The sequence below is a fragment of the Anser anser genome (genome assembly GCF_964211835.1).
Source record: "Anser anser genome assembly, chromosome: 8".
Lineage (NCBI taxonomy): Eukaryota > Metazoa > Chordata > Aves > Anseriformes > Anatidae > Anser > Anser anser.
In genome coordinates, this window is record NC_139728.1 from 19,969,669 (window position 1) to 19,996,543 (window position 26,875).

Here is a 26,875-nt window from a genome sequence, read left to right on the forward strand (position 1 = left end):
TTCCTATAGTTCTTCTGTATTTTGAGCATGAAAACAGTTGGAAAGTTAGTTTGCTGTACATATGCCTCTAAATGCACAAGATACTGCAAATCCTCTTACCTGGAGATGGTTACAAAAGATAGTTCTAGTTGCTGTGTTTTTAAAAGTTGGACTAAGGTTACAAGTTCCTGGATTACAAAATCTCAATTATATTAGCTTTTAAACAGACATACACATTTCAGGATGATTTTTTTTTTAAGTTGCTTTTAGCATCTGTCATCATAACAAAAGATGAAAAGGAAATTAAAAAACAACTTTACACTTTTTACTTAAAAACCACATAAGAAATGCAATACAGAACATAGTGTGTTTTTTTTAAACAAACAATACAGAGCATTAACATTACGCATAAGCACTAAGCAGCAAGTTTTTCCCTTTGTGATACTGCTCCAGCATTTGTTCAGCTCCTTGTAGATCTAAGGACTACAACAGACAATATACGAAGAGATCAGCAGTTGAAAAGTTGACTCAAACAGCATCTCTCAGAAGTTCTAGTCCTTTGAGTAACAAAAAACGGGATTCTTTGTGCTTGTTAAAAAGCTATTGTAAGTTAATTCCCAACTTCTATATGATTTACTTTTCTGCAGAAAATCACTTATATGAAGATAACACTGCTATTTCTTAAGCTACCTAACAGAGCAGGTAACTACTGAATTTCCACAGGCAAAGGCTAACAGCAAACTCTATATTCTTTCTTCTTATGAAGAAAAATCTTTGAAGTTGTTGCTAAAGTACTGTGTTAAGGTTTTAAACTCAAGTAATGAGAACATCTGCAAGGCATTTCTTCCAGCAAAATCAAGCCACAATCAAGGGAACCAGCCCTAGTACTATATTATAAAACTAGACTATTACAGCGGGCTCTCTTTCCCTATTCGCCTTTCAACTCTAAAGACAAGTAAATAATATTTGTATTCAAAAAAAAGAATCAATGCAAGCACATAAAAAGTTTATGGGCAACCCCTATCCCATTTTTTCTTAGGCAGACTTTTCTTTAAGTAGTACCTGGGCTTTTTCTTCATTGTTGGAATAAAGTTCAGTCTTTGAAAATAATGCATACTTGAGATCAGCGTGATCTTTTAAATACCTGTACTACAGTGCACTTCTACAGTGTTCTTTGTGCATCTTTCCACTCCATTAAAGACCTACTTCCTATGGATTCTCGCCATCACATCAGCACCACCCATCTTTGGGTTAAGCCTCATTTGCAGAACATGGTCCTTAACACTGTCTTGTGGAAACTGCTACGTCAAAGTTCACAGGATCCTTTAGGTTGGAAGCAGCCTCTTGGGGATCATCTAGCCCAATACCCCTACTCAAGCATGATCACCTAAAGCGGGTTGACCAGCATCATGTCCAGTTGGGTTCTGAGTATGTCCAGGGATGGAGACTCCACAATCTCTCTGGGCAGCCTGTTCTGGTGTTTGACCACCCTCACAGTAAAAACCAAGTGCTTCCTTGTGCTCAGATAGAATTTCCTGTGCTTTAATTTGTGTCCACTGTCTCTTACCCTGTTACTGGGTGCTACTGTGAAGTCTGGCTCCTTGTCTTCATTCCCTCCTTTAAGGTACTTATAAGATCCCCTGGAGCCTTCTCTTCTCCAGGCTGAGTTCCAGCTCTCTCAGCCTCTCACAGACTCACCCCAGCAAGTCAGTATCTTTCTTCTGCTGGGGAGCCCACAATCAGACACAGTACTCCAGACGCAGCCTCATCACTGTGTAGTGGAGAGGAAGGATCACCTCCCTTGACCTGCAGACAATGCTTTCTAGGGCAGCTCAAGATACCATTGGCCTTGTTTGATGCAAAGACACACTGCTGGCTCATGGTCACTTTGTCAGGACCTCAGTCTTCTCTCAGCAATTCTGTTTTCCAGCCCTTCAGCTCCCAGGGTATACTGGTGCCTGGACTTAACCCTCAGGGAGCAGGACTTTTTCTTCCTCACTGAACTTTCTTCTGTGTCCAGCTCTCTGGTCTGTCAAGGCCCCTCTGAATAGCAGCACAATCATACGGTGGTATCAGCCACTCCTCCCGGTTCTGTGTGATCTGCAAATTTGCTGAGGGTGCATTCCATCCCCTCATCCAGGCATTCAATGAAAATGTTGAATAGTATTGGCCCCAGTATTGAGCCCTGGAGTATACCACTAGTGACTAACCTCCAAGTAGACTTTGTGCTACTGATTGCAACCCCACTGCACCCACTCCTTCAGCCAGTTTTTAATCCAACTCTAGTGTCCACTTATCTAACCTGTACTTTGCCATTTTGCCTAAAGTCAAGGTAAACAACATGGACTGTTTTCCCGTTAACCACCAAGCTGGTCACCTCCCTGTAGAAACCTGTGAAGTTGGTCAAGCGTGATTTCCCCTTTGTAAATCTATGTTGACTATGGACCTCTTTGTCCTTCATGCATTTTGAAATGCTTTCCAAGTGGATTTTCTCTATCACCTTTCCAGGAATTGAGGTGAAACTGACTGGCCTGTAGATCACCCATTTTTTTTTCTTGTTCTTCTTGAAAATAGGAGTGATGTTTGCTCTCTCCCAGTCTACAGGAACCTTTCCCAAATACTACAACCAAATATAATTAAGAGAGGCCTTGCAAGGGTATTAGCCAACTCCCTCAGCACTTCTGGGTGCAACCTGTCAGGCATCATGAACTTCTGTACATCCAGTTTAAGAGCACCCTAGCCCAGTTCACCACCACTGAGGGTAGCTCTTCCTTGTTCCAGGCTTCCCATCTGAGTCTCAGGGACCTGGGATCCCTGAAGCCTGATTTTACTGGTAAAGGCTAAGGCAAAGAAGGCACTGAGTACCTCAGCCTTAGCCATGTCATTTATTACCCAGTTTCCCTGCTGCAGTTGACAGCAGGCCCACATTTGCTGTTTATGTACTTGTAGAATCCTTTCTTGCTGTTCTGCCTGTAGCCGGAGGAACTATCCCATTGCAAATGGCTCCTTTCTCCTCAGGCTACATGCTCTTAGCTCAACTTACAATGTAGTCCTCTCACGCTCTTGGGCAATAAAGAATTTTTTCACTTCACTGGGGGGCAGTTCAGGAGTCCAAGCTGATTTTCCCAGTCTATGCTTTGTGCAGTGGAAGGCAACATAACAAAATATCTATTTTGCAATTTAAAATATTTGTGCATGTGTGTATTTCTACTACTATGTCCGATTTCCATATAAACAGGTAATGCTATAGATACAGTAGGGATATTACGAAATAAAGTACTTAACGCTCAAGTACTTCATCAGAAGTATGCATTGACTTTGTAAAAACTGACTACACTTTACATTAAGCAAAATACTGAATAAACTTTTCTGATTAGGAAGATCTAAAATAAAAATGAGTGGTTTTCCCTGTAAATTATACTGCAGAAGTCATCTGTGACTTGTACTTAACCCTTTTCTTCTCATGCAGCATTACAGTATTTCCCCCCACCCATCCCATAAACAAAAAACAAATATTCCACTAGTTGTTACAGATTGCACTTTTAAAGCACAGACTTGCCAGTCTTCTGCATTTCCAGTGTCCTGTTTAAACAGTTGACATAGTCTTCATTTTATGAAACTGGAAGATTTCGCCTAAGTACTTCTTTTGATGCTGGAGAAATGTTATCTGGGAAAACTACTTCAAACTCTATAATTAAGTCTCCACGTTGGTCAGGATTTTTGGGAAATGGCAAACCATATCCTATAATTCTTCGTCTCATCCCAGGCTTTACAACTTCATTTACTGTCATGGGTATGGTTCTTCCTTCTATCGTTGGCACGTTGATAGAGCTGCCACACAAGGCCTAAAAAAAAAAAAAAAAAAAAAGATGGTATCATAAGAAAAAGGAATTGGTTATAACTTCGTTTGTACCTACAACTGAATCTGGATTAATTAGAAACGACTAGCATTGCAAACAGGACTTCAACTATGAACTACAGAGATATCAAAACTCAAATAGTGCTCCTTTCCTACGGAGGGAAGGTTTCAATTTATCACTGAATATTACAGAACTAATATTATAGAATTTACAGGCTTATGGTCACTATAGAGTAATTGAGCTTATATATTCTTCCACAACTTTATCAAATACAATGGTAATAGAAGGCAGGGTGAAAACACTGCTTGCAAGTCTTTAGTAGCAAGTCTCCACAGAGACTTCTCAATTTCCACTGTAAATTTAGAATCCTGTTCCATTTTTTGTTTGTTTACATTGCATGGGGGTTTACTGTAATACTTCATCAACCTGTATTACAAATGGCAGAATGACATTTAAATGTCTATAAGCAGAGACATCAAATTTGACAGTTGTCTTAGACAAGCATTTGCGATGCTAAAAGCAAAGCAAAGACTATTTTGGTGTACCAAAATTAAAACATGACCAGGAAAACCAGGCTGTCTCCTGCTATACTCAATGGTTTGTTTACATTAATTACTAGGGTCTCTGATAGACACTGATTCCTCCAAGTTCATCTGACCCTGCACAGTTGGTCTATACTGATAATGCTCACAATTATGTAATAGTGCAGTAAGTCTAAATAGGCTTTTATCTATGAAGGAACTGTACTATTCATGTCATAATTAAATACTGTCTTTTCTCTCTCACTGACCCTATTTTAAGTGCTTCATCTCACTTCAGATGTATTTTTAGCTAGGAATACTTTAAGAAGGGAGCTCATAATATGCACAAATAGTTCCTAAGGCAAGTAAAAAGCTTGCTTCTTCACCTAATGCTAATGAAGAAAAAAACACAGGACACACTCTGCTACATTCATTTTTCAATTATGACTATTTCAAGCCTTCAGACTCTGAAGAACTCTCCCCAGTTGTCTGATTTTTCCTTCTCAAAGCCAGTGTGTTTTGTTCTTGGAACAGAATTTAAAAAGGCTATAACATTTTGTTGTTATATATAGCTCCTGTGACACCTGTTCACAATAATTTATCCTCATGAAATCAATCTCTACCTACTTTGAAATCACACTGAGATAACTTATGACATAAAAAGACAGGCTTAAATATTTTTATTGCCAACGAATTTTAAGACATTTCTGCTTTGTTCTATCGCAATCAGATCACACAAGCAAGGAGCATGCTATAGCAGATATATTTATTAATCCAATACCTAACATATGTTGTTCTAGAAAGGTAAATTACAAAGATTTAAGCCATTACCAACTTTCACTTTTACCCTTCCACCCTCATTCTCCTCCACCTCTATAAACAGCTTGAAATGGTACTCCATTTACATAGAAACAGCTAGTGTTTCCACTATAAATAACTATACTCTGTAGCCACATTTTGACTTCAGAAAAGAGAAATGCTCTCTAAGAAAATGAACAAAACACTTTATTGCTGTCATTTAGCTTTTGCTGTGTAGCTACTGTACCACGTAATAGGTTTGAACACTGAGTTCCACCAAAAGAGACACTTACCTCCCTTAAGCTGATCTTAACAGGATAGATAATATTTGATCCATCTCTCTTGAAATGCGAGTGAGGTTTATCTTTAATGATGAAAACAATGTCAGCTGGAATTGTGTTTGGTGTTTCATCACCTTCTTTTGGAAAAGTGATTTTAGTGCCCTCTTTCCATCCTCTTTTTATTTCAATAGTGAGAATTTTGTCCTCTGTTCGGACACTTCTACCATCTGGGTTCAGCCTTTTACGTGAAATCCTCATCCTTTTTGTGCAGCCATGATATATCTCTTCCAATGACACCTTAAGTTCATGAATTACAGGTGGATCTTGTTTACGACGTAATTGGCTACCAACTGTATTCCTTTCCCTTGGAAAACCATTCATACTGAAGCTGGTGAAAGATCCAAATGGATCACCATCCACCTCCATGTCTTCAGTATCTCTGCCACCAGGCATCCTCCTTCCAAAGAAGATCTCAAAAGGATTTGTGCCACCAAAGAAAGCCGCAAATGTAGCATGTGGGTCACCATGGAAGGAGTATCGGAAGGTACCACCCTGTCCATCAGGTCCTCCAGCTCCTCCCTTCAGACCTAAATTAAACAAGTAAAATTTAAAAAGAAAGCTTATATTAATATTCCATTTATTGTAAAGTGCAACAGTAGATACCAGAACTGACAAGACAATGTCTTTACAGTCGAGTGAAAAGACTCCTCTTCAATGAGATTAACTCAGACCATTCAGTGTCAAGCAGTAATTCATACAATAATGTTTCTCATATGCTCCACAGTTCTACTCAAATCCAGTGTTAAACAGCTTTACCTCTGTTTTCCTGCAATTCAGTTTGAGAATAAAGTAACATAATGGGCCAGCAGCTGTAATACTACTTTAATTTTCAACTCAGAATCCCAAACTTATTGCAGCTTGTGGTGCTATGATATAAAATATGGAAGAAACTCGGGAACACCTTTCTATCCAGCCACAAATAAAAATAGCTTAGAAGTTCTTAAGACCTACAAAAATCGTGTATATACACTGCCACCGCATCTGTGCAAATAAATCACAATGTTCTCAAATAGCTCTCTATCTCTATCTTCCCCAAGAAAAGATTTACATTTAACTACTTCTTGATAAGACTTCCCTTATGACTCTCATTGGCTGGTCTTTCATACTTCCTCCTCCCTCATTCTAAACCTGGCTAAAGTCAGTTTTAAATACCCCTCCTGATAGGTTATCTCTACCTATTTCCTCCTTTTAGATAGTACTTTCCAGCATTTCAGAACACCAGAACACTGTCTCAAACCTCTAAGATTAAAAAACATGAAGGTTTTCATAAGAGATGTATTTCTAAAATCATGTTTGACAATTTATTTTTTTTAAACTTATTTTTCATTTCACAGGAGTTCAGCACTACACCTACAGTAAAATTTGAGGGTTTAATTTTATGGAAGCATTCATTCCCTAAATTTGAAATAAATCTTTTTATCTGCATTTTAGAATTTCTATGCACAACCTTAATACTAGTTATCAACAGTAACCAAGACAGATGTTAAAATCCAAGTCTTCCCCATCTCAGTACTAGACCATTTAAAAAGTACTTAGCAATGTGTAGTAGTACATCCTTGTGTCATAGTACTGTTCATGTCAAAGAACCAGATCAGTGGATCCGATCTGTGGTAATGGAATAACACCTCCAAGAATAGCTAGCCATAAGTTTTTAATTGAAGGTACATCAAGTTCCTAGTTGTAAGAAATGCTGAGGTTTCCTCCCTCCTCTTTCCTACCCCTCTACCTTTCCCTCAGAACTGCTAATTATACTCTCAGAAGCAATGGAAAAGCTTAGAGAACAAATGAGTCATCAGGACATATTTCCAGAAGTTGTTACGATTAATATTATGCCCAAAATAAATAGAAATCCATGTTTTGAACATTTAGATTCAAGTACGCAATACTATGATGCGAAAGGCTGCATTGCTTTATGTTTTACTTCAAGCTGTCTGGAGAAAATGACAAAAATGGCATTTTGGGAAAGTAGTTAGGATGAGCTACTGCACAAGAATCTAAAGTGTAAATGAATCCACAAGGTAAGTAGTTCTATAATAATATACAGAAAGGAAACCAGAGAATGAAGAAGTACAAGAAGGTAAAAGACCCAAGTGACAACAAAGCCTCTAGTATCTAAACGAGCACCTTTTCCTAGAATGTTTCAAAAACAGCACTAGAGCCTTTGGACACCTGCAGCATAACAAAAAGCTGAAAAACTGCATCACCTGTAAGAGCTGAAGGCCTTCTACATGAATTGATGGGTATTAATAATTGTATTAAGTCCTACAGATGACAAAGTGCCAAATCTCACTATAAGAACCCACAATTTCCAGCACAAAAATATTGCTAAGTGTCCTCTGTTAATTAAAAAAAAAAAACACGTGGCCCTGAGCAAATGCAAATGAATGAGTGGGCCTCCTTGTTAACACAGAAGGAACTATTTCATCTGGAACTTCTGATACCAGTACATTTAAGAGGAGGGTTGTTAACATCTTCCCCTGTTGCTCAATCCTCTTATGACTGAGGCAAAGTCATGTTGGTCAAAAATAATAAAAAAAAAAGTCATCCTCTCCAGATAACCATTTTAGGATAAAAATGACATTTCTGAGGCCTCATTCTCTTGGCATGTTATCACTGTTTACAATTAAAGCTAAAAAATTGTTCTGGTATTTCATGACATCAGCCAAATTCTTTCCTCTCCAGGCAAGAAGCCAAGAACAACTACAGACTGGACACCTGGGCTTCTGCTCAGGGCTGCCCTGCCGAGATCAAGCAGACTGCCCTTTACCAAAAATCTTAAAAAAGAATCTGTCAAGCTCTCCAATTGCACATCAAGAAGTGCTAGAGCAAGGGAAGACAGCAGTACAACAAGATCCCAGAAAACTCTTCATGGGTCAAACTTTTTCAGTCCAGTGACTTTTTGCCTGTCAAGTATTTGGGACTTTTAAAAAACAAAAAAACACATTAACATAAGAAATTAAAACTAATTAAGCTGTGAAATACATTTTACATTAAAAATCTAATAGAAATAAGTCAAATATCAAAGTAGTACAGCTACATTGCCAAAAACTCAATACATCACATTTCCATGCATCATCTACATTTATTTTGCTTCTTTCAGTATAGCAAAAGTGACCACTCACAGACAATAACAAAGACATACATACCTTCTTCTCCAAACTGATCATAAATGTCTCTCTTTTTGGGATCACTCAGCACTTCATAAGCTTCTGCAATCTCTTTGAATTTTTCCTCTGCGTGGGGAGATTTGTTCTTGTCTGGATGCCATTTAAGGGCTTGTTTTCTGTAAGCCTTTTTGATATCCTCGTCAGAAGCCCCTTTTTCAATTCCCAGAATAGAATAATAATCCTTCCCCATCCTGAGAGTTGAAGGAATTTAGATTTTCCTTGCTATAAAAGAAACCAGTATCCAGTGTCTCAGCAATGTAGAGATGCTAGAGAAGGAAAAAATAAAGACAAAATTTGGAAATGAAACAAAGAGAACAAAAATCAACAAACTCTGATACGTTAAAGAAATGCTAGACAGCTTAGCCGTATTTCATTCCTTCCCCTGTTGCTCATTTATAAATAATTATACACACAGGATAAGGCACAGCCCTCTTTAGAGTCCTCCCATCTCCACTACGTGTCTTGGCTCTTTCTAGAACGACAAATAGTGCAGGACGTCACTTCCCAGACTGCCCCCGCTGAACAGTCAGCACAACTCGCTTGCTCTCAAGCGCACGCACACACTCGTGCAAATTGTTCAACTACTTCCTCCCTCCTCAAGCAACTAGAAAGTTTAAATGTTCAACAGTGTGATACAGTGCCTTTCACCAACAGAGCTGAATCCACCCTGGTGTAAAAGACATAACTACCCTAAAAGTAATTCAGTAGCCTATACAAAATAATTATAGCATTTTACTTCAGTTTCTGTAGACAGCTGTACATACAACTGCTTTCTGAATGTATCATCAACCCTTTCCAACAAGGACTGCAAAGTATTTTACACCCAAGTTAACTACAAAGCTTTAGAAAGGCTAACTGCATTTCTTAAAAAAAATAAAATTAAGCTACTTTCAGCTGCAGTTGACTGCAGCCAAGTACTATTAAATAGTAAGATATCAAACCTGAGGGGAAAAAGACAACCAAATGACAATTTACCACAACTCAAGCCACTCAAAGCAGACCAAATATGGTTGTTTTGTTGGTTTCATCCCTCACTCTACATAGAGGCAGTATTAAGACTGTTATACAAGTATAACAACATACCAAGAAAATACTAACATCTCATCAGGTGAACGCTAACAGAAGACAACCTAATTCCTATACATTTGATTTACAATATGGAGTTCAAATTTAAGTGAAATTTAAGTATTTAAGTTCAAATTTAAGTATTTAAGTGTTTCTGATGCTCTACAGAGGGAATGGCAACAAGCTTCAGCCTCTAAGACTTCTTTTGGTTTTTATTTAAGAAATTATCTTTGCTTTTCAGTACTGCGATAAACTTCAAGATTGATTAGCATAGCTTGAAAAATGCTCCTTCCTGGAACAAAACATTAAAAGAAGCCAATTTTAGTCATACTTAAGACGACATCTCTTAAACTCAGTCATCTTCCTTATAATGCTACAAAGCTTAAGCTTTTAAAGCTTAAAGCATATAGCAGCTAAAGGACCATCAAACTCTAGAAGAGAACACAACTTTTGATTTAGGAAGTATTATATTTGAAGTGTGTTTCTAGAAGCTGCTCTACTAGGGGGCTAACCAGAAAAGATTACAAATTTTGTCTAAACCAGAGTGCTACAAAGAGAGATTCCCTCTCCCCACTATGTGCCATCACCCTATTCCCCACATCATATTTACTCTTTTCCACTTGCTGTGCTAGAATTGACCAGATTCCCAGTATCCGGGATTTGCCTTTTTTTCTTAATCCCCTTGGAATACAAGTGAGGTTAAAGACAGAACAGTACAAAGATGAGGTTTCATTGCTATTTGAAAAAGCTTGAATTTTGCATACCTATAATTATTTCAAATCCAACAGAGGTCAAAGGGTATTGAGAAGAATTGGAACCCTTTGTCACCAAATCTCTAAGGACTGATTTACATTTTTGGAACTCTGGGAGCCACAAGGTTACAGAATCCATTCTTTTTACAGCTGAAGGAGGAGGTTGTCATTAAGCTCCACAAGGAGCTAGTCTTTTACCAGTTACCCATTTCTTCCTATCTTCCTTTAAAATGTACTGGTTTGGGTAATTTACTATTCCAATAACTTCTCGTAGACTCACATCCTAAATTCAGCATTTTTCCACTAACAAAATCTTAAGGCAGTAGGTGCAATAGCTTGAATTAAAACAGGACTTGAACTGATTTAATTTAAAGTACACTACTACTCTCTAAGAAGCTACTTTACTTGCAAGTATGACAAACCACCATCCAAATCCAGGAGTCACTAACTCTGAACTACAACAGCAAACTTCATCACTATTAATACAAGATTTAGAGCAGCCTTAAATTCTCTTGCAATACTAGTAGTGCAAGGAGTTACAATGCTCAGCTGTGCTTCCATCACACAGCAACCTCTAGCGAGGTCATGTTTTATATCACTTGAGGTACTCCCACTGAGAGTCCGAGAAGGACCCCGTACTATTTGTGTCACAGTGTTGATGAATCATAGAGCTGTCAGGACAGCAACACCTCATACTAGTCTCAGGACTATTTTTCGTTAGGTTTTTCAAAACCTCTGGTCAATGGAAGTGGAAGAAGGTATATATGCTAGTTTGAAAAGAATATTTTCCCCATTGAAAATATTAAATAGCTATCAAAAGAATACCCAAGGAGTTGCAATTAAAAAGGGTGTGGAGGGGACTTTTAAAGACATAATAATTAACTTCCTAGGTTTCACTGAAGAACATAATAGTAAGGACTTCTCCTTAAAACAAAACTTTCTTCCACTCAAGCGTCAAAACTTTAAAAAGTTACACTGGGACTTTTTGCTGACAATCAGTGAGTAAAAGCTCAGGCATCCTTTCTCTCCTTTCAGAGGGGAACGTGCTATTCTGGTGCTGGTGCCAAGTTATACCCTAATTAGGTAAGTTATTCCCTAAAAATGAAAAGCCTTAAGATTCTGAGTAAGGTCCACAGTAACAACTATACTATTTCTACTTTCTGCCCTACAGGAGATCTTCACAGAATTAACTTACAGCTTAGAACCTCATATTTTCTAAAAGTTGATGGGTTAACTGGAACACGTGCTTCCAGAAAGTATGTTCCTGCTTTCTCTCCATAGCAAGACCTTCCTTTTACCATACAATCAGAGATTATAAATAGGCTGCAGTACCTCTCACATGTTTATCAAGTTCTTTAAACAAATTGTCATATAGATTGTGGCATACAAGTCTTTCATAATCAGTGGAACAACTAAAATTGTTTCAACTCCAGCGTGCACAAGTTGAATATCTAGCGATCACACTAATCAGACTGGCACTTCTTCAGATAATGAAATCCATCTGGTAAACGTGCTAAGTTTTTACATCTTCCAGTCTTCGAGTATTACAGAAGTTTCAAGGGCAGATAAAATCATAACCGGTAGGTTTTTAGAACTCTGAATCTTCATTGTTCATTTTGCTTTTTAACCCACATTCCCCTTCAATAGTTATTAACATGAAAAGAAAATCCTTCATGCACTGTCCACAAGAACTCCTGACCCTGCAGTCCTTTCAAATAAACACACATGACTAGAAAACAAGACACCTATCAAGAAGAACTACATATTTCATGTTATTGCTATAGTCTTACCCTGCCTGCTACCATATACATAGAATAAGAAGCATTAAAAAAAAAAAAACCTGACTGTGGAAAGATCCTGCTTCTGTTGGGTAAGTTGTGGTTTGGGTTTTTTTTTTTTTTTAATGCCTGAATGAGTATTCTCTATAAAAAGAGATAAGGTCATCACCTAGGGTGGGACAGATGAATTCATTTATGGAATCATTTTATTCTTTACAAATCCCTGCATTTCCACTTCTTTTGCAGTAGTATTTATAACCATCATAGGATATTTTGTCAGTATGTGCATTTCAGTCACCCCTTACTTCAGATGTCGACACTTTGTGGCCAAGTACCAGAAGGCACTACAAGCATACCTGCTCTCACACACAATTCTAGTTGTGGCATGCTGGTATGCATGCTCAGCCTCTACTTGGACTTTTACTTGAATTTTTACTTAAAGGAGGGATGGTTGCTGTAATCCAATTTGTTTAAGGAGCATTAACAGTACACAACCTGACAGATCTCACGTAGCCAATCCTGCTCCCAGCTTCCTGCACGTGACAAGCCATCAGCACTGCATCCTGCAACTTACCGAAGCCTCCCAGAAGCAAGCTGCTAATCTGGGTATCTATAAATTAGTAAAGCCATCATTGAAGACTTGGATTTGGAGTGCTCCTGAATGAGTGCTAAGCAAATGCTCAAACATAAAGCTCCAGTAATCAGCTGGTGTCACGGCAAAGTGGAAATATGTAATAAATTAAATCCACCGGTTAGCTAACATTCTTCCTCATCCTACCATATCCACTCTTCTGATTGATATACCCCAGTAAGAATCAATTCTCCACCTGTATCAGGTCTTTGTTTACAGTCAGATACAACAGCTGCATTCCAGTACTGTACTATCGAGTAGAGTCTATGAAGCTGTTGCTTTTACTTTGGCAAAAAACAGGTTTGCAGAATTGATTATGCTCACTGTTCACAATAGTGTGAGACAAATCAACTGAAATTGAAAGGTTTAAACATTGGTAGAACAACTTCCCAAACACCTCATCCCATGGTGAGGGAAGGAACAGAAATAACAGAATATTCCAGATGCCTGTGCTGTATGAAATCTCATGTTACAGAAGCACATGAAACACAACTTACATGATGAAAGAACCCCAGCTTTCTGAAAATATTACTCAGTCCACTTCACATCCATACACTTTCAGGGGGTGTGTTACTTGGTAGACAAATGAAAAGCATACTTCTGCAGACGTCCTCTATACCAAAAGTCTCAGCCTTTATTCTGAAGCATGCGTACAGACCAAGTATCAGTAATGTCTGACCATCTGATTCTTGTAGGATAAAGTGGAAAAAAAATCTATGTAGTGGAGATGTTTTAAGACACATAACCAGACCTGCAATCCATGTAAGTCTGCGTGTCATGCTGAAATATTAAAACATCAAGCGAAGATGTTACCCAGCTGTTTATCTACAAGACATGCCTAACAAAGATCATATCTTCTCTACAATGTATCACTCAAAATGTTACGTTTAATTTTTAATTCAAGTCCACAGACACTTTTCTGCTTTTTCTAAATTCTACTAGAATATTGATCTAAATGCCGTGATCACCAAAAGGCATGAGAGTCTCATGCCTCATTCCTTAACTCTGGAAGACTAATTTTGAATCCATACAGAACTTGCCTAATGAGCCCCTTTCCATTGACAGAGGATTTTGTTTGCTCTTCAGTTAAGAAGCGGCATTTGTTTTTGTAATAGATTTTTTTTTTTAACTAAAAATGTTTCTGAAATTCACAAGCTGAAAATTGTTCTTTCAACAGCTCACCTTCACTCTGAGAATGAATCTAACTACTCACTCAGTATTCTCAGTTATTTTAAAGCAACAATTATTTTACTGAAAGACTATCTTACCCATTATTCTCTCTGAACAACCATATCATTTGTCCATACAAGTTAGACTATGCACTGTAACTTCAGTAGAACAGCAGGAGCAAGGTCATACCACTTCCAGATCTTAGAACAGTTGCACTGATAATGTTAACTTTAAATAATGCAATTAATTCAAAGAAGCCTAAATAAGAACAACTGAAATCAATTAACATACAGACAAGGAAACATTCACACTAACAGACACTGTGAACTCAAATTCTAGGTTAACAATGTTAGTATCAGTACATGGTTATTTTAAGGAAAAGCTCCTAAGCAGACCTGTGTCGTTCCCTGAAGCTCAATAAAAACACTCCTATTTCTATTAGTTAAGCCACTACTTTTGCATTCCTCACCTACTGAACCTCAGACAAAACTGAAAGACAACTAGATCACAGAACAAGTTAAAGAGCAAACAAAACCACAAAGGCAAATTCCAGACAGATCACAACTATAAATATACATGTGCACATAAATGTCACGGCAGAGAAGCCAAATCCCTACCCAAAAAAGCTCTTGAACAATTAAGTAGTATTTGCAAACCCACGTGAATTAATGGAATAAGTTAATATTTGTCTAAAAGGGTTTGAACAACGCACATCCATATACAACAGTAAATTTTCTGAAAGAGCATCCATGATCTTCCCAGAGGAGAAAAACACTAATGATGATTTTTCCCCCCTTTGTCTTCAACTGTATGTAGTTGTTATAAGCTATGTTAAGACTTTGGGACTATGCATAAGACCTCGTACATACAAACCACCTTCATGAACGCATTTAGTGTTTTACCACAGAAGCGCTCAGAACTTGGTCTCATTTACAGAAATACATTTCAGAGCCTACAACAGAAGAAACAGTTGATATTTATATATCTAACAGAACTTGCCAAGGCAAGCCTGCAGAGAGTAAATAGCTCTTTCTAATCAGTCAACAGCCCTAAGAGAAAAGCTTCACTTCATATCCAAGTAACTACATAAAAATTTAAATTTCACTTCTCTTCTCTGTAGGCATATGCTGCTACTGTGATGTAAGTAGAAAGGTCATTGTACATAAGGATACTGGTAATTATACAAGTGAAAGACCACATAAAAACTTTAAACAATTAATACAATGACAAAATAACAACAGACTGTGGCATTAACTTTGTTAAACAGCATATTTAAGGGCACACTTTTTGTATTTTCATGTCATACATTCTGTCTCTGAAATACTCTACTCAAAAACACATCAAAATGCACCATAAATATTTATGATAGTTTCTTTTATGTACTAAATATATTTTATATATATAAACATATCAGAGATATATTTTTCCTGAGGCACATGCAACAATACAATTTAATGCAATTCACCCTTGAAGCTTACAGTAACAACACTTTTTATTTCCTCACAGATTAAAAAAGAATAGACCTATTTCTATATATCATGACTATACATTATCCCCCGAATTCACATTAGGGATGTATCTAAGTCACTGTTGAACACTTCTTGATGGGAAACATCCCCCCCACAGTACTTTATATATTTCAAAGTTGATACTATTGTCTGAAGATCTGGCTTGATTATTTTTGTCTCAAGACAACAAGTTAAATGAAATTGTAGGATTCAAGAAGTTCTCTAAGACAATTAAATTTATTATATTTAAGTTATGCCAGCCCCAGCTCCAACAAAAAAAATAATTTATATATTCATAGTATCTGCTTCAAAAATACTTTATAATATTACTGGAATATATGTGAAGTTATGCTCCCACCAACAGGACAAAGGATGCTTTTCTAAGGTCTTTTGTGGGAAGTCCTACTTTAAACTTACATTTCAGAGTCAGCTTGAATTTGCAGGTCAAGTTCAAATGTTAAAACTCAAAAAGCATATTGCTATCACCCAGAGATATGCTGCTACCACTTCTGAACTTTCAAAATGAATTCTTAAGCTCATGATTCATAGAGGCTTCAATTTTATTTGAAAACCCTACACCAGAAAACAGGTACTCTTAGCAAGTAATTTAAAGTAACTCCCTTCATTTATTTTCTTGTTATTTTGTAACAATAGATCAAAAGCTAGAAATGCTACTCACAACTAAAAGTGTCCATCACTTTCACCTTAAGACTTAAAATTATTTATTCAACATTAAGTTCTAGAATTAGGTTCTCCTCTTCAGAAAGTGATTGTTCCCACTATTTATATCATGACCTACATGAAAGTACATACAACACTAGAAGAAAAAGAAAAACTGCTCTAAGTCAGACAGATTTTATTCTAAACATGGTTACAACTATCACCGAAAACATGAGTAGGACACTAGTCATACACATACTGATCCTTCATCACGACATACCAAACTTACAGGTCATCAACAAGAAATTGCCTTCTAATGCCTGATACTTGTCTTCTAAGTCACGATCTCTATCAGAGCTGAAGAGCAAGAATACACTTGAAAGAACTTTTCGAGTTTCACTTCCCATGAAGTGGGAATGTTCATCATCTTACAAGCAGACAAAGTTCTTAGAACTCTGTTATGATGCAGCGTGTTGATGAAACACAACTAACTCGCCCCTACTTCACAATGGCACCATTAGCTGCTTCAGTCAAGTACCATGTTGTGCTTCAAAAAACAAAAGGAAATAGAGGACGGCCCCACAAAACACCAAACACTAGGTATTTTCACTTACAGATTAAGGCTTCTCCATTTTGAAACAACACAGATTCCATAAGTTCTTTTCAGCGTTCATTTCAATTCCCACCCACATAGAAGTTTCTGCACAAGGTCTCTTCTTCAAAAGCAACTTGATTCATCACCATGTAAAAAAGCCAATATGCAAAACCTGTAAGAGCTTCCCTCACACCGCTGGCTAGGCTTATTTACCACACTCACTACCACCAGCTTCAAGGGGTTATGTACATCATCTCCATACGGACTTTCGTAAACATCTATACACACAAATGCTCTGTGTTGGTAGGGAAAGACATCTCCTTAAGACTTCTTACTGTTGTCACCAAAGGAAAGAAAAATATGGAATCCGAAGTTCTGTTTCGCCCACGAAAACATTTTGACAAGATCCACACAATTTACTACTAAGTTTACCAGTTAAAGGGAAAGAAGCAGAAAATGTAGTAGTAAAATATCTTCAATTTTACATGCAAGCCTGTATTTTCACTGACTGCTATCACTGAGACTCAAGGAACACTGTCCTGAAACAGCACACATGCACATGGAGAGGTGGCCTTGATCACACACTGCAATGGACACATCAGGTTTCTCCCACGTCCACAGGATCTACAAAATGATGGAGAGCAAAGGAGGATGTATGACTGAACTGCTTCATGATCTACTCCAACCTACACCAGAGCTACTAAGTGAAACCAGTAGAAGCCAGTTTCAAAAAATAAAATTAAGAAATTCTGTGAGTGGTAAAATTCCCTGCCAAAGGACAATGCACACTCAAAAATAGTTTGAGGGGACACAAAAAAAAAACACAAGGAAAACACTGAAGAGATCCACTAGAATTTACCCGACAGAGAAGCCAGAGCAGGAATTCTCAGAGCAACAAATATACAGAACCTAGAAGGTGGAAATGAAAACCATGAGATTGATTTATTTCCACTTCCCCTGAAGCACCTACTTACAGACACTTTTGAATGCAAGCTACTGGGCTGAGCAGGCCAGTTAATGGACAACCAGTCCATCATCTTGGTGACGAGCACCCTCATTAGATTCATGAAAAATCTCAATGTAATGCAACTCAGCCACTTCCATGTTTTAAAGAATTAAGATTTTCCAGCACAGAAGCTTAAGTTGCAAGCACTAGCACTATACAATCAACCTCAGGGGCACACAAATGCTGTTGAAACATATGGGCTCAGCCAGGCAGTAAAGGTCCGCTTCACCTAACATATTAGGAAGAAAAAAATGTATTTGAATACTCTCTATATTACAAGAAAGCATGCTAGAATAACTAGAGTATGTTTTTGTATGAGCATTAAGCTCATTTATTAGTAGTGTCAAGGATATATAGATATATATATAGATATATATGTATGAAGTGTACATACACTAGAAACACATTGTTTAAAACCACCTGGAAATTACAAACCATAATACTACTGGTGACCATGCTACCTCCGCTTTCTCTCCTGCCACCTCGCCATCTGTCCTTAGGAAACAAAGCAACAACCGCCTACAGGTTTTCCAACAGCTCATGCACAAAACCTTTAAGAGATATGTAAACAGACTCCTACTCCCATTTTCCGACATGACAACGTTTATTATACAAACCTTGGGAAAAAAATCAATATTAAGTATATTTAAATTGCTTTCCACCTAAGTGAAATGATGAAGGGTATTGTTTTCAAAAAAAGTGTTTGAAAAAAAAGTTATTTGGAAACATCTTTACAAGTGTAACTAATTACCACTTTCAAAACAAGTATGGCTTAAGATTGCACACTAGATGTATTCTTCTGTGCTGCAAGAGTGGGGCTGAAACAAAAGTTTCCCTACAAGCACAGACCAAACCACCAGCTCATATACTGCTTCTGCAGGCCAGCATTCTCCACCCCATGGACCAGGGCCAGCTGGCACAAACCGGAGCAGCACTTGCTCTGCGCCAGGCAGGGACTGGACAAGAGGCCAACCAGCTCAGAGACCCTGGGAACCATGACTGGCTCCCTACCAGTTCTTCCACCGAATGAGTCCCAGTGCAGGAGAACTGACCTAATGGTAGTGGTATGTACAGATTAACAGGAAAAGGACAATGGAAAAATAGTGCTAATTCCCACAATAACCCTTGCTAATTTGCCTTCAAGAAATTGGAAGGGAGAAAAGACTTAGAAGGCACTTAAAATGCATTTCGATAACCTACATATAGTTATCACAACTACCTTATCACCCAGGAGATGTTAGGATGAGTAGGCTGTTACAAATAAAGGCTTTCTATTTCAGCGGAAGTAGCATACAACAGCTCCTCTTTTAGTCTTTCACCTGCAGAAAAGGGAGGGCAAGTGCCACCTATAACAATGTTTTGGTGTATACCTTAACTATGGTAACGATTCCTTCATTTACAAAAAAGGATTCCTAAGGGATTTCTTCCACCAAACAGTATCATTAATGACCTGTTGTCTCAACAAGGCAGCAGCAGAGAGTTCAGGGCACCAGGAGAATGATTAATAGAGAAACAGCAAGACAAATCATTCTACTTGAAAAAGCAACTCAGCTACACTGTATAGTTTTGAGTTGCTGTTATAGTCAAACAAGATGACAGTTATTAACACATCACCGAATACGGAATGGCACACGTTTTTGCTGTGGACATGTGACCCAGCTGTTCTTACATAAGCAAAAGGAGATGGTCACACTAGGCACTTTTTCCAGTGTGCTCATCACAATCCCACCCAGCTGTTCTGATTCATGCAGCTAGTTCTACACACAAGGCTGAAACAGCTGTATAAAGACAAGAATTTGATAAGGAGATGTCAGAACAACTTTGTTTCACCTGAAAGGAGTATATCAGCATCTCTAGACACTTGATTCGAACTGAAACAGTAACAATGTCCTTCTGTTCACCTACAGAAGACAAATACAGGCAGCCCTAGTAACATTTATTAGAATTTATTTCAAGAGAAGCCAGAACAGTTGTTTGTGACTCTTTCAAACGTTTCTGACAAACCATAGCTCAAACCAGGTTTCTTAGTTGTGTTTTCCTACCGCCCCCAAGTCAAATCTAGAAGAGTTTTGGGAAAAGATGGAAGGGGGAAGTCTGACAGACCTACTTTCAGTAATATCTTAAATGGCTTTATTCCTCCAGAAGAACTAATGCATGTTGGGCTAAGAGGAAAAGAAGGTACAACATAGGAAGATGAACAATTAAGCAAAAAAAAATCTAGATGGAGCATGTTCTGAATAAATAGCAAACCTCATTTTCTGTCTACTAACAGACTATAGAAATTATATAGTCTCATGAAAATTCTTCCCCGACCTAATAATGAACGTTTTAACCGTCTTTCAAGGACTCGCTACTATGGGAAGACATTTCCTTTTTCACCTTTTCCCTGCTCCTCCTAGAAAAAAGACAGCAGAAAGAACAGTGACATTTGCAAATTAAACTATAATTTCTGTGACTGTTTAATGAAAATATTACTCAGAATCAGCTTACTCATAGGACATAATCCTAACAGACAATAGCCAGTACAAAAAAAAAGATCTGTTTAGATTCTCCACAAAACATACCAACTCAGTCAAAAGATTTGCATATATATCTACACACACAGAAGCTAAACTTATGAAACCTCCTGCTTTCTTGCTGTGATGATACATCACTGATTTTATTTTTTTGAGTGAGATCTGAGATTAACACGGCAATATTGATCCCTTTCCAATTCCATGCAACATGGTTATGGAGGTCCGGGGTTTTGATGATTACAACAAGATACTTTTAAACACCACACTGAAGTGGCAGTTAGACTACAGTTTCCCCTAAGAAGCCTTAGGATATTGATTTATTAAAGAAATTATATCTATTCTCATCCGTAAGCTTCACTGAAAATATTTCCCCCCTAAAACACACATGTAATTCTTGCAATAAAGAGGATTTTCAGTTTAGACAAACATGTTTTAATTGTCATTTTAGGGACTGAAGAGATTACTCATTTAAGAGCTTCCAAAGCATGTATTCCATTTTCCCTTCCTCGCTCTCAGAAAAGATTTACCTTTCTGTTTTTTTTTTGTTTGTTTGACTGGTTAAGCACAATTTGGTTAAAAATAAGTTGGTCTGGCTCACAAATTAACAAAGCTGTTAGCTATAATTAAACAGTATCAGAAAGCATACTACTAAGGATCAGGCCTATAAAATAGGCAAGCACGCCAATCCCTCCAAAGCAATTAAAATTTTCAATGAATTACAGAATAGCTGAGGTTGGAATGGACCTCTGGAGATCACCTAGTCCAACCCCTGTGCTCAAGCAGGGTCCCCTGGAACACATTACCCAGGACTGTACCCAGACAGCTTTTGAATATCTCCAGAGAAGGAGACTCCCGTGGGCAGCCTGTTTCAGAGCTCAGTCACCCTTGCAGTAAAGAAGCTTTTCCTCCTGTTCAGACAGAGCTTCCTGTGTTCTGGCTTGTGCCCACTGCCTATCGCTGGGCACCACCCAGAAAAGTTGGGCCCCATCCTCATCACCCTCCCTTCAGGAACTTATGCATATGGCTTAGATCCCCCCAAGCCTTTGCATCTCCAGGCTGAACAGGCCCAGCTCCCTCAGAGTTTCCTCACACAAGAGATGCTCCAGTCCCATAATCATTTCAGTAGCCCTTCACTGGACTCACTCCAGGAGCTCCATGTCCATGTTGTACCGGGGAGCCCAGAGGTGGACACAGTACTCAAGGTGAGGCCGAGCAGAAGGGGAAGATCACCATCCTCGACCTGCTGCCAGCACTCTCCCTAATGCAGCCCAGGACACCATCAGCTTTTTTGGCCACAAGGGCCCAGTGCTGGCTCAAGGTCAACTTGGTGCCCACCAGAAACCCACAGGTCCCCATTTCTGCCCTTCTTAATCCCTACTCATACGCAAATTCTATGCCTAGCTCTACCAACCAATCTATTACAAGCAAGACCTTTCACACCTCTGCCGTCTGGGAGGAGTTTTGCAGATGTTAACAGCAAACAAATGCTCTGGGCTCTCAAAGATTTCCTTCCCATTACTTCCACAGAAAAACATCCAGCTCCCGTGAGCAGGTAGGACACTGGAGACCGATGAGCACACTACCGTGCCAACCAGTATTCTTCAGCTGCCTCTGCACTACATTGTGCAGAGATCACTAGACGGTGATCCACTCTCTCATTGTATGTTGCAGTTGTATTCAAGGCAGAACTGCATGTTCTCTCATTAATCTTTCTGTAGTTGTGATGGTGGCATAACACATTTGGTTGCCTTCTGTCAGCTAATAAAAGTTTCAGAGGTTAGATCATATTATTCTTTTATTGCTCAACTGTCCTCAGAATAAAATTGGTGAGTAGAGCTCAACAGAAACATTGGGGCAAAGACCCCCTCTTCCCTTTTAAGCTTTACTATTAAATTCCCTTTCATCAGCTTCATCCCACTTATACCTTTAACCAAAGACGTATGGAATAAGAACCACAGAGTAAAACGTGCAAAACACTCTAAGGAATCTAAAATACCTACACAGCTTTGTTTCAAATGCTTAATGTAGCACAACATTTTTGCTAAGAAAAGCACCACAACTAAATGTAAGGAAAACAACCCTGAACAACCTTTTTTTTTTTAAGCTTACTATATAAAAGTTGGTACACAGGGGACCAGAAACGGGCTTAGGGAGCAAATTCACTCTTCCACTTCCACAAATGATTTTTCCTATCCCCTCCAAATCCTCAGCAGCAACCCATGCCTCTGCCTGGAATATAGCACGATAGGTATATTTGCTGTGTGGCAACCTTCCTATTTCAACCCTAAAAACCATTCCCCTTGAACTTCATCTCTCTCAAAAGATGATCTAATTATAATCATTGCAAAGATTTTGTAGGCAATTTAAGTTACGCTTTAGTGTTACCTTTTCACAAATACATTCTCTTTCAGGCCCAATTTGTGACTGAAATTCAGAATTACTACTTCAATGTACATATGGTAAACACAAAAGCTTATGACGACAGATCAGCTCTTGTTTGGATATTGAACACGTGCTCAATCTCCTCTCAGGAGCTACATAAGAGGAGTTTTCTACTGGCAGTACTGCCGATCCTGGACACCCTTTGCCAGTGCAGGAACACCAGCTGACAGGATCTGAATTTGTTGATTTCAATCTCCTAAAGTGATGAAATCAGCAGAAGCCAATTGCAAATTTCCCCAGACCAACAATGATTTGCAGAAAGCAGAGTGGGTAAAACTACCACAATGGTTTAGAGACTGTCATCACTTTTAGTGCTGTTCAGCATACTGAGGCAAAGTTAAACAACCACATCCAGAGATGTACAGAAACAACTTAGTAAGAAATCTAATTCTTTAGCTTATGACCCATTGAGAGATGACCTACATGTAGCAGCTTCTTTCAGGACTGCCGTACCCTTAGATCTGGTCACCACGGACCACCAAAATTAAAATACATTGTTTTAAAATAAGGAACGGACCTCAAAGAAGCATGCACTGAAATACCTCAGCTTGTACAGAGAATTTGGATTAGTTCCACATTTACATCTCTACAACAACTGAACTGTTAGATTTAGAACTGCCCTGAGTATCTTTTTGTAGAAGTAAGGACTCCTTAACACACAGAATATTTGATTAATAAAATAGAAATGTTCTCTTTTTTCAGAACTCTCCATTACTTAAGTTTTCTGACTTGTCAGGGTTTTGTTTCTCTTTTTTTTTTTCCCCAAGTCAGCTGTTTCTTAGTAACTACATTTATCAGAATGTTCTACTCTGATGATTACTGAAAAAAAGCGTGGCCTGAATAACATGAGAGATGTCATTAAGAAGCTTAAGGGAAGACACCCCCCTCCAATCTCCAAAAGAAATACTGAAAGACATGTTAAAGCTATGCAGCATCCATTATCTCTTAAGTTGTCCACTAATTAAAATTTCTAAAGTGGTAGATTTCTCAACTGTACATCTTTCAGCAAGATGTTACTATAGAACCAAAGCTTATTTTACACAGCACAATCAAAGTCCTCTGGCTCTAGAAGAACAGTGCAAATACTTGTTCACCGATCTACTTCATTTAATTTCTTCGAAGGCAGATTTTGAAAAAATACGCGATGAGTAATTTTGCAAGTGAGAAAGCATCACAGCCTGGTGTGCATTGCTATATGAAGTCAGAAAAGCACTTGAAAGAATGTTGTGGTCAGCAGTGTTCAGGGATTAAATCCCCACTCCACTGAGAGAAAAAAAAAAGAAAAAATTAATCGCATAGTGGTAATTTTCTCAAGGGAAGTAACATTTAATAACGGGAAACGTAGACAGTTTTTAAGAGGCATGGGTTTCTAGCACACAAGTGCTAAGTGCCATCGTGGGAGATATAGATAGAAGCAACTCTAGCTGTTGACAAAGGCCATTAGATCAACTTAAGAATGATGAAAACAAGGACCTAATATTTGTATAGGATAACATTTAAGATGTTGTTCCTCTGTAATTTGCTAAGCTTCGCGTTCTAACTACCTGGAAGGCCTAAGACAAGGAAACATACTGCCTTCAAGAATCCAGAAGATTAAAGAATCATATATACACTAAACATCTCTCGCCACTTTCAACTGAAGCGTCACCTTAAACACTAGCAAAGAGCTGGTAAAAATTCCAAAGTTAACACTTATCTTTAGCTGCTAGTGAATCTAACTAGAACAGTTACAGTACCACAAGTACAGAGTGCTTGAGTGCTTTCATTAGCCCAAGACACATCTACTTTGAAATGTCATTAGCATTACACAGCTGCTGGCTCATCTCACAGAACTTAACAGTCATTACCACATTTCATAACAACAAAAACAAATGACACAGAAGCTCCACATCTTCAAAGTGACAAACCATAAAAGACATAGCCAGCAGCCAGTATCATCTTCAACTCATCAGTCAACTACCATCACTGAACTTATTTATCTGCATAGCGTGATTGGTATACGTAGCCAACTTCACAATAACAAAGGAAATGAAAAAAAATAGTTCCAGCTCAAAGTATTGTTTTGAAAGAACAAAGAGTCAAGCATGAAAATAAAGTTTCCACTTTCCCAAAGCTATTTTTACTCCTCGTCTTCTTCCCCCACATTAGCACGGCTAAATTAACAGAAAGCATACGCCAATTCTTCTGAACAGGCCTTTTTTAGCAAAGGTATCTGAGCAGCAAGTTTCACTTAGCTCTAGTTATACAATGTAATTTGCCTACACACACATACAGATTTTAGTTTTGTGGAAATTAAATATATTAATCTTAAAATTCTATTGAGCTATACCACTTCCTAAACTGTGCAGAAGGAAAAAATCTAGCATGTTTTCAGTCTCCTTTGGTAGGGTTACCTAGACTGGAGGTGCAGGATAATCTGACCTCAGCAGCAGCACCACGTCTTAAGGTGTTTCTGCCGCCTTTTCTATTACCTAGTCACCTGCTAGAACAATCCTGGTTATAAACAGCCACAACTGAAGGGGCCAGCAAGAAACTAGGAACTTCTTAAGACAGCATGGAACTACAAGGCTAGTCACAAGAAAAGACAGCATAACACACTCTTATACAACTTTAAACAAAGTTGTTCCCTCCTTGCAAATAGACAAAAACTAGGTAAAGTCCAAATCAACTGTTCCTTAAATAATAGGGCTAACAAAAACACAGTATCATTTAAGGCTGGAAGAGACCCCTCACACTTCAATTTAAAAATACATATATTTAATATGTGTTTTTAAAACATTTAAGTAAGTTAACATAACCTCTGATGAAGGTTATGCATATAGATTTAAAAGAGTGCAAGCCTTCCCCTCGGCACAGCACAGGGCAACAAACAGCCATACAGCTCAGCCACCCTCGCTCTCTGCCCGGGCTGTGACCACACCTTTGCAGCGCTCCCAGCCCCACTCCGTGACAGTTATTCCCCCTCTCTCCCAGGCAGGGCCCAGATCAGAGCACTACCAGCTCCAGTTTATCATTAAAGCTTACGCTTGCTCAGCCACGAAAAGACAAACAGCTGTCAGAGCCGCGCGATAGCGGCGAGCGCTTCAAACCAAGCCACAGACACCCGCAGGCGCTGCAGGACGGGGAGCGAGGCGTAGAGAAGCGCCCCACGACCAGACACGAAGAGAAAAAAACTTATTTTTTCACAGCTTTCGTGCGTCACGCGGCGGACACACGGGCAGCGCCCGGCTCGGGGCTGAGGGCAACACCGCTCCTCTAACGGCCGGGAGAGCGGCCGAGTAAGGGAGAGAGGCAGGCACCCGGGCGCTAAACGTCCCCCCGGGCGCTAAACGTCCCCCCGGGCGCTAAACGTCCCCCCGGGCGCTAAACGTCCCCCCGGGCGCTAAACGTCCCCCCGGGCGCTAAACGTCCCCCCGGGCGCTAAACGTCCCCCCGGGCGCTAAACGTCCCCCCGGGCGCTAAACGTCCCCCCGGGCGCTAAACGTCCCCCCGGGCGCTAAACGTCCCCCCGGGCGCTAAACGTCCCCCCGGGCGCTAAACGTCCCCCCGGGCGCTAAACGTCCCCCCGGGCGCTAAACGTCCCCCCGGGCGCTAAACGTCCCCCCGGGCGCTAAACGTCCCCCCGGGCGCTAAACGTCCCCCCGGGCGCTAAACGTCCCCCCGGGCGCTAAACGCTCCGTCCCCTCCCCAAGGCACTCACCGCCCGCCGCCGCCTCAGCCGCTCCCTGCCCGGCCCGCTTCTCAGGCACTGCTCTCGCACTCACCCACAAATCTCGCGAGAAGTACCCCTCACCATCCCCTCTCCCCCCCCCCCGCCACCTCCCTCACCACGTGATGCTCGCAGCCCAATCCCCCGCTGCCTCCTCACGCTCGTGACGTTCTGGAAACATCGCGAGCTCTCTCGCCTCCCCCCCGCGTCCCTCCCCGTCAACGCCGCGGGGTTGCCTCCGGCGCCGCGATGAAATCTCGCCCCTCCCCTCGCAGCTCTCGCGAGGTTTCGCCCCGCGCTCCCCCCCCCCCCCGAGCACGATGCCGCGCAGGAATGTGAAAGGCTCCCGCCCGCCGCCATTTTCTTTCTTTCTTGGC

General features: G+C 39.5%; 1 protein-coding gene across 4 annotated transcripts; it reads right to left on the reverse strand.

Moving 5' to 3' along the window:
• On the reverse strand, positions 1–26,749 carry DNAJB4 (DnaJ heat shock protein family (Hsp40) member B4). Of its 4 annotated transcripts, none has more exons than XM_083846529.1 (4): positions 26,618–26,749; positions 8,646–8,932; positions 5,452–6,026; positions 1–3,824 (listed from the first exon to the last, which is right to left on the reverse strand). In XM_083846529.1, the coding sequence occupies exons 2-4, from the start codon at positions 8,854–8,856 to the stop codon at positions 3,591–3,593; spliced, it is 1,020 nt and encodes a 339-aa protein (XP_083702655.1). In that variant the 5' UTR covers positions 8,857–8,932; positions 26,618–26,749; the 3' UTR covers positions 1–3,590. The 4 variants fall into 4 exon arrangements, with proteins under 4 accessions (XP_083702655.1, XP_083702652.1, XP_083702654.1 ...); XM_083846526.1 differs by lacking the exon at positions 26,618–26,749 and adding an exon at positions 26,490–26,577; XM_083846528.1 differs by lacking the exon at positions 26,618–26,749 and adding an exon at positions 9,080–9,644.
• Between the last annotated feature and the right edge of the window lie 126 nt (positions 26,750–26,875).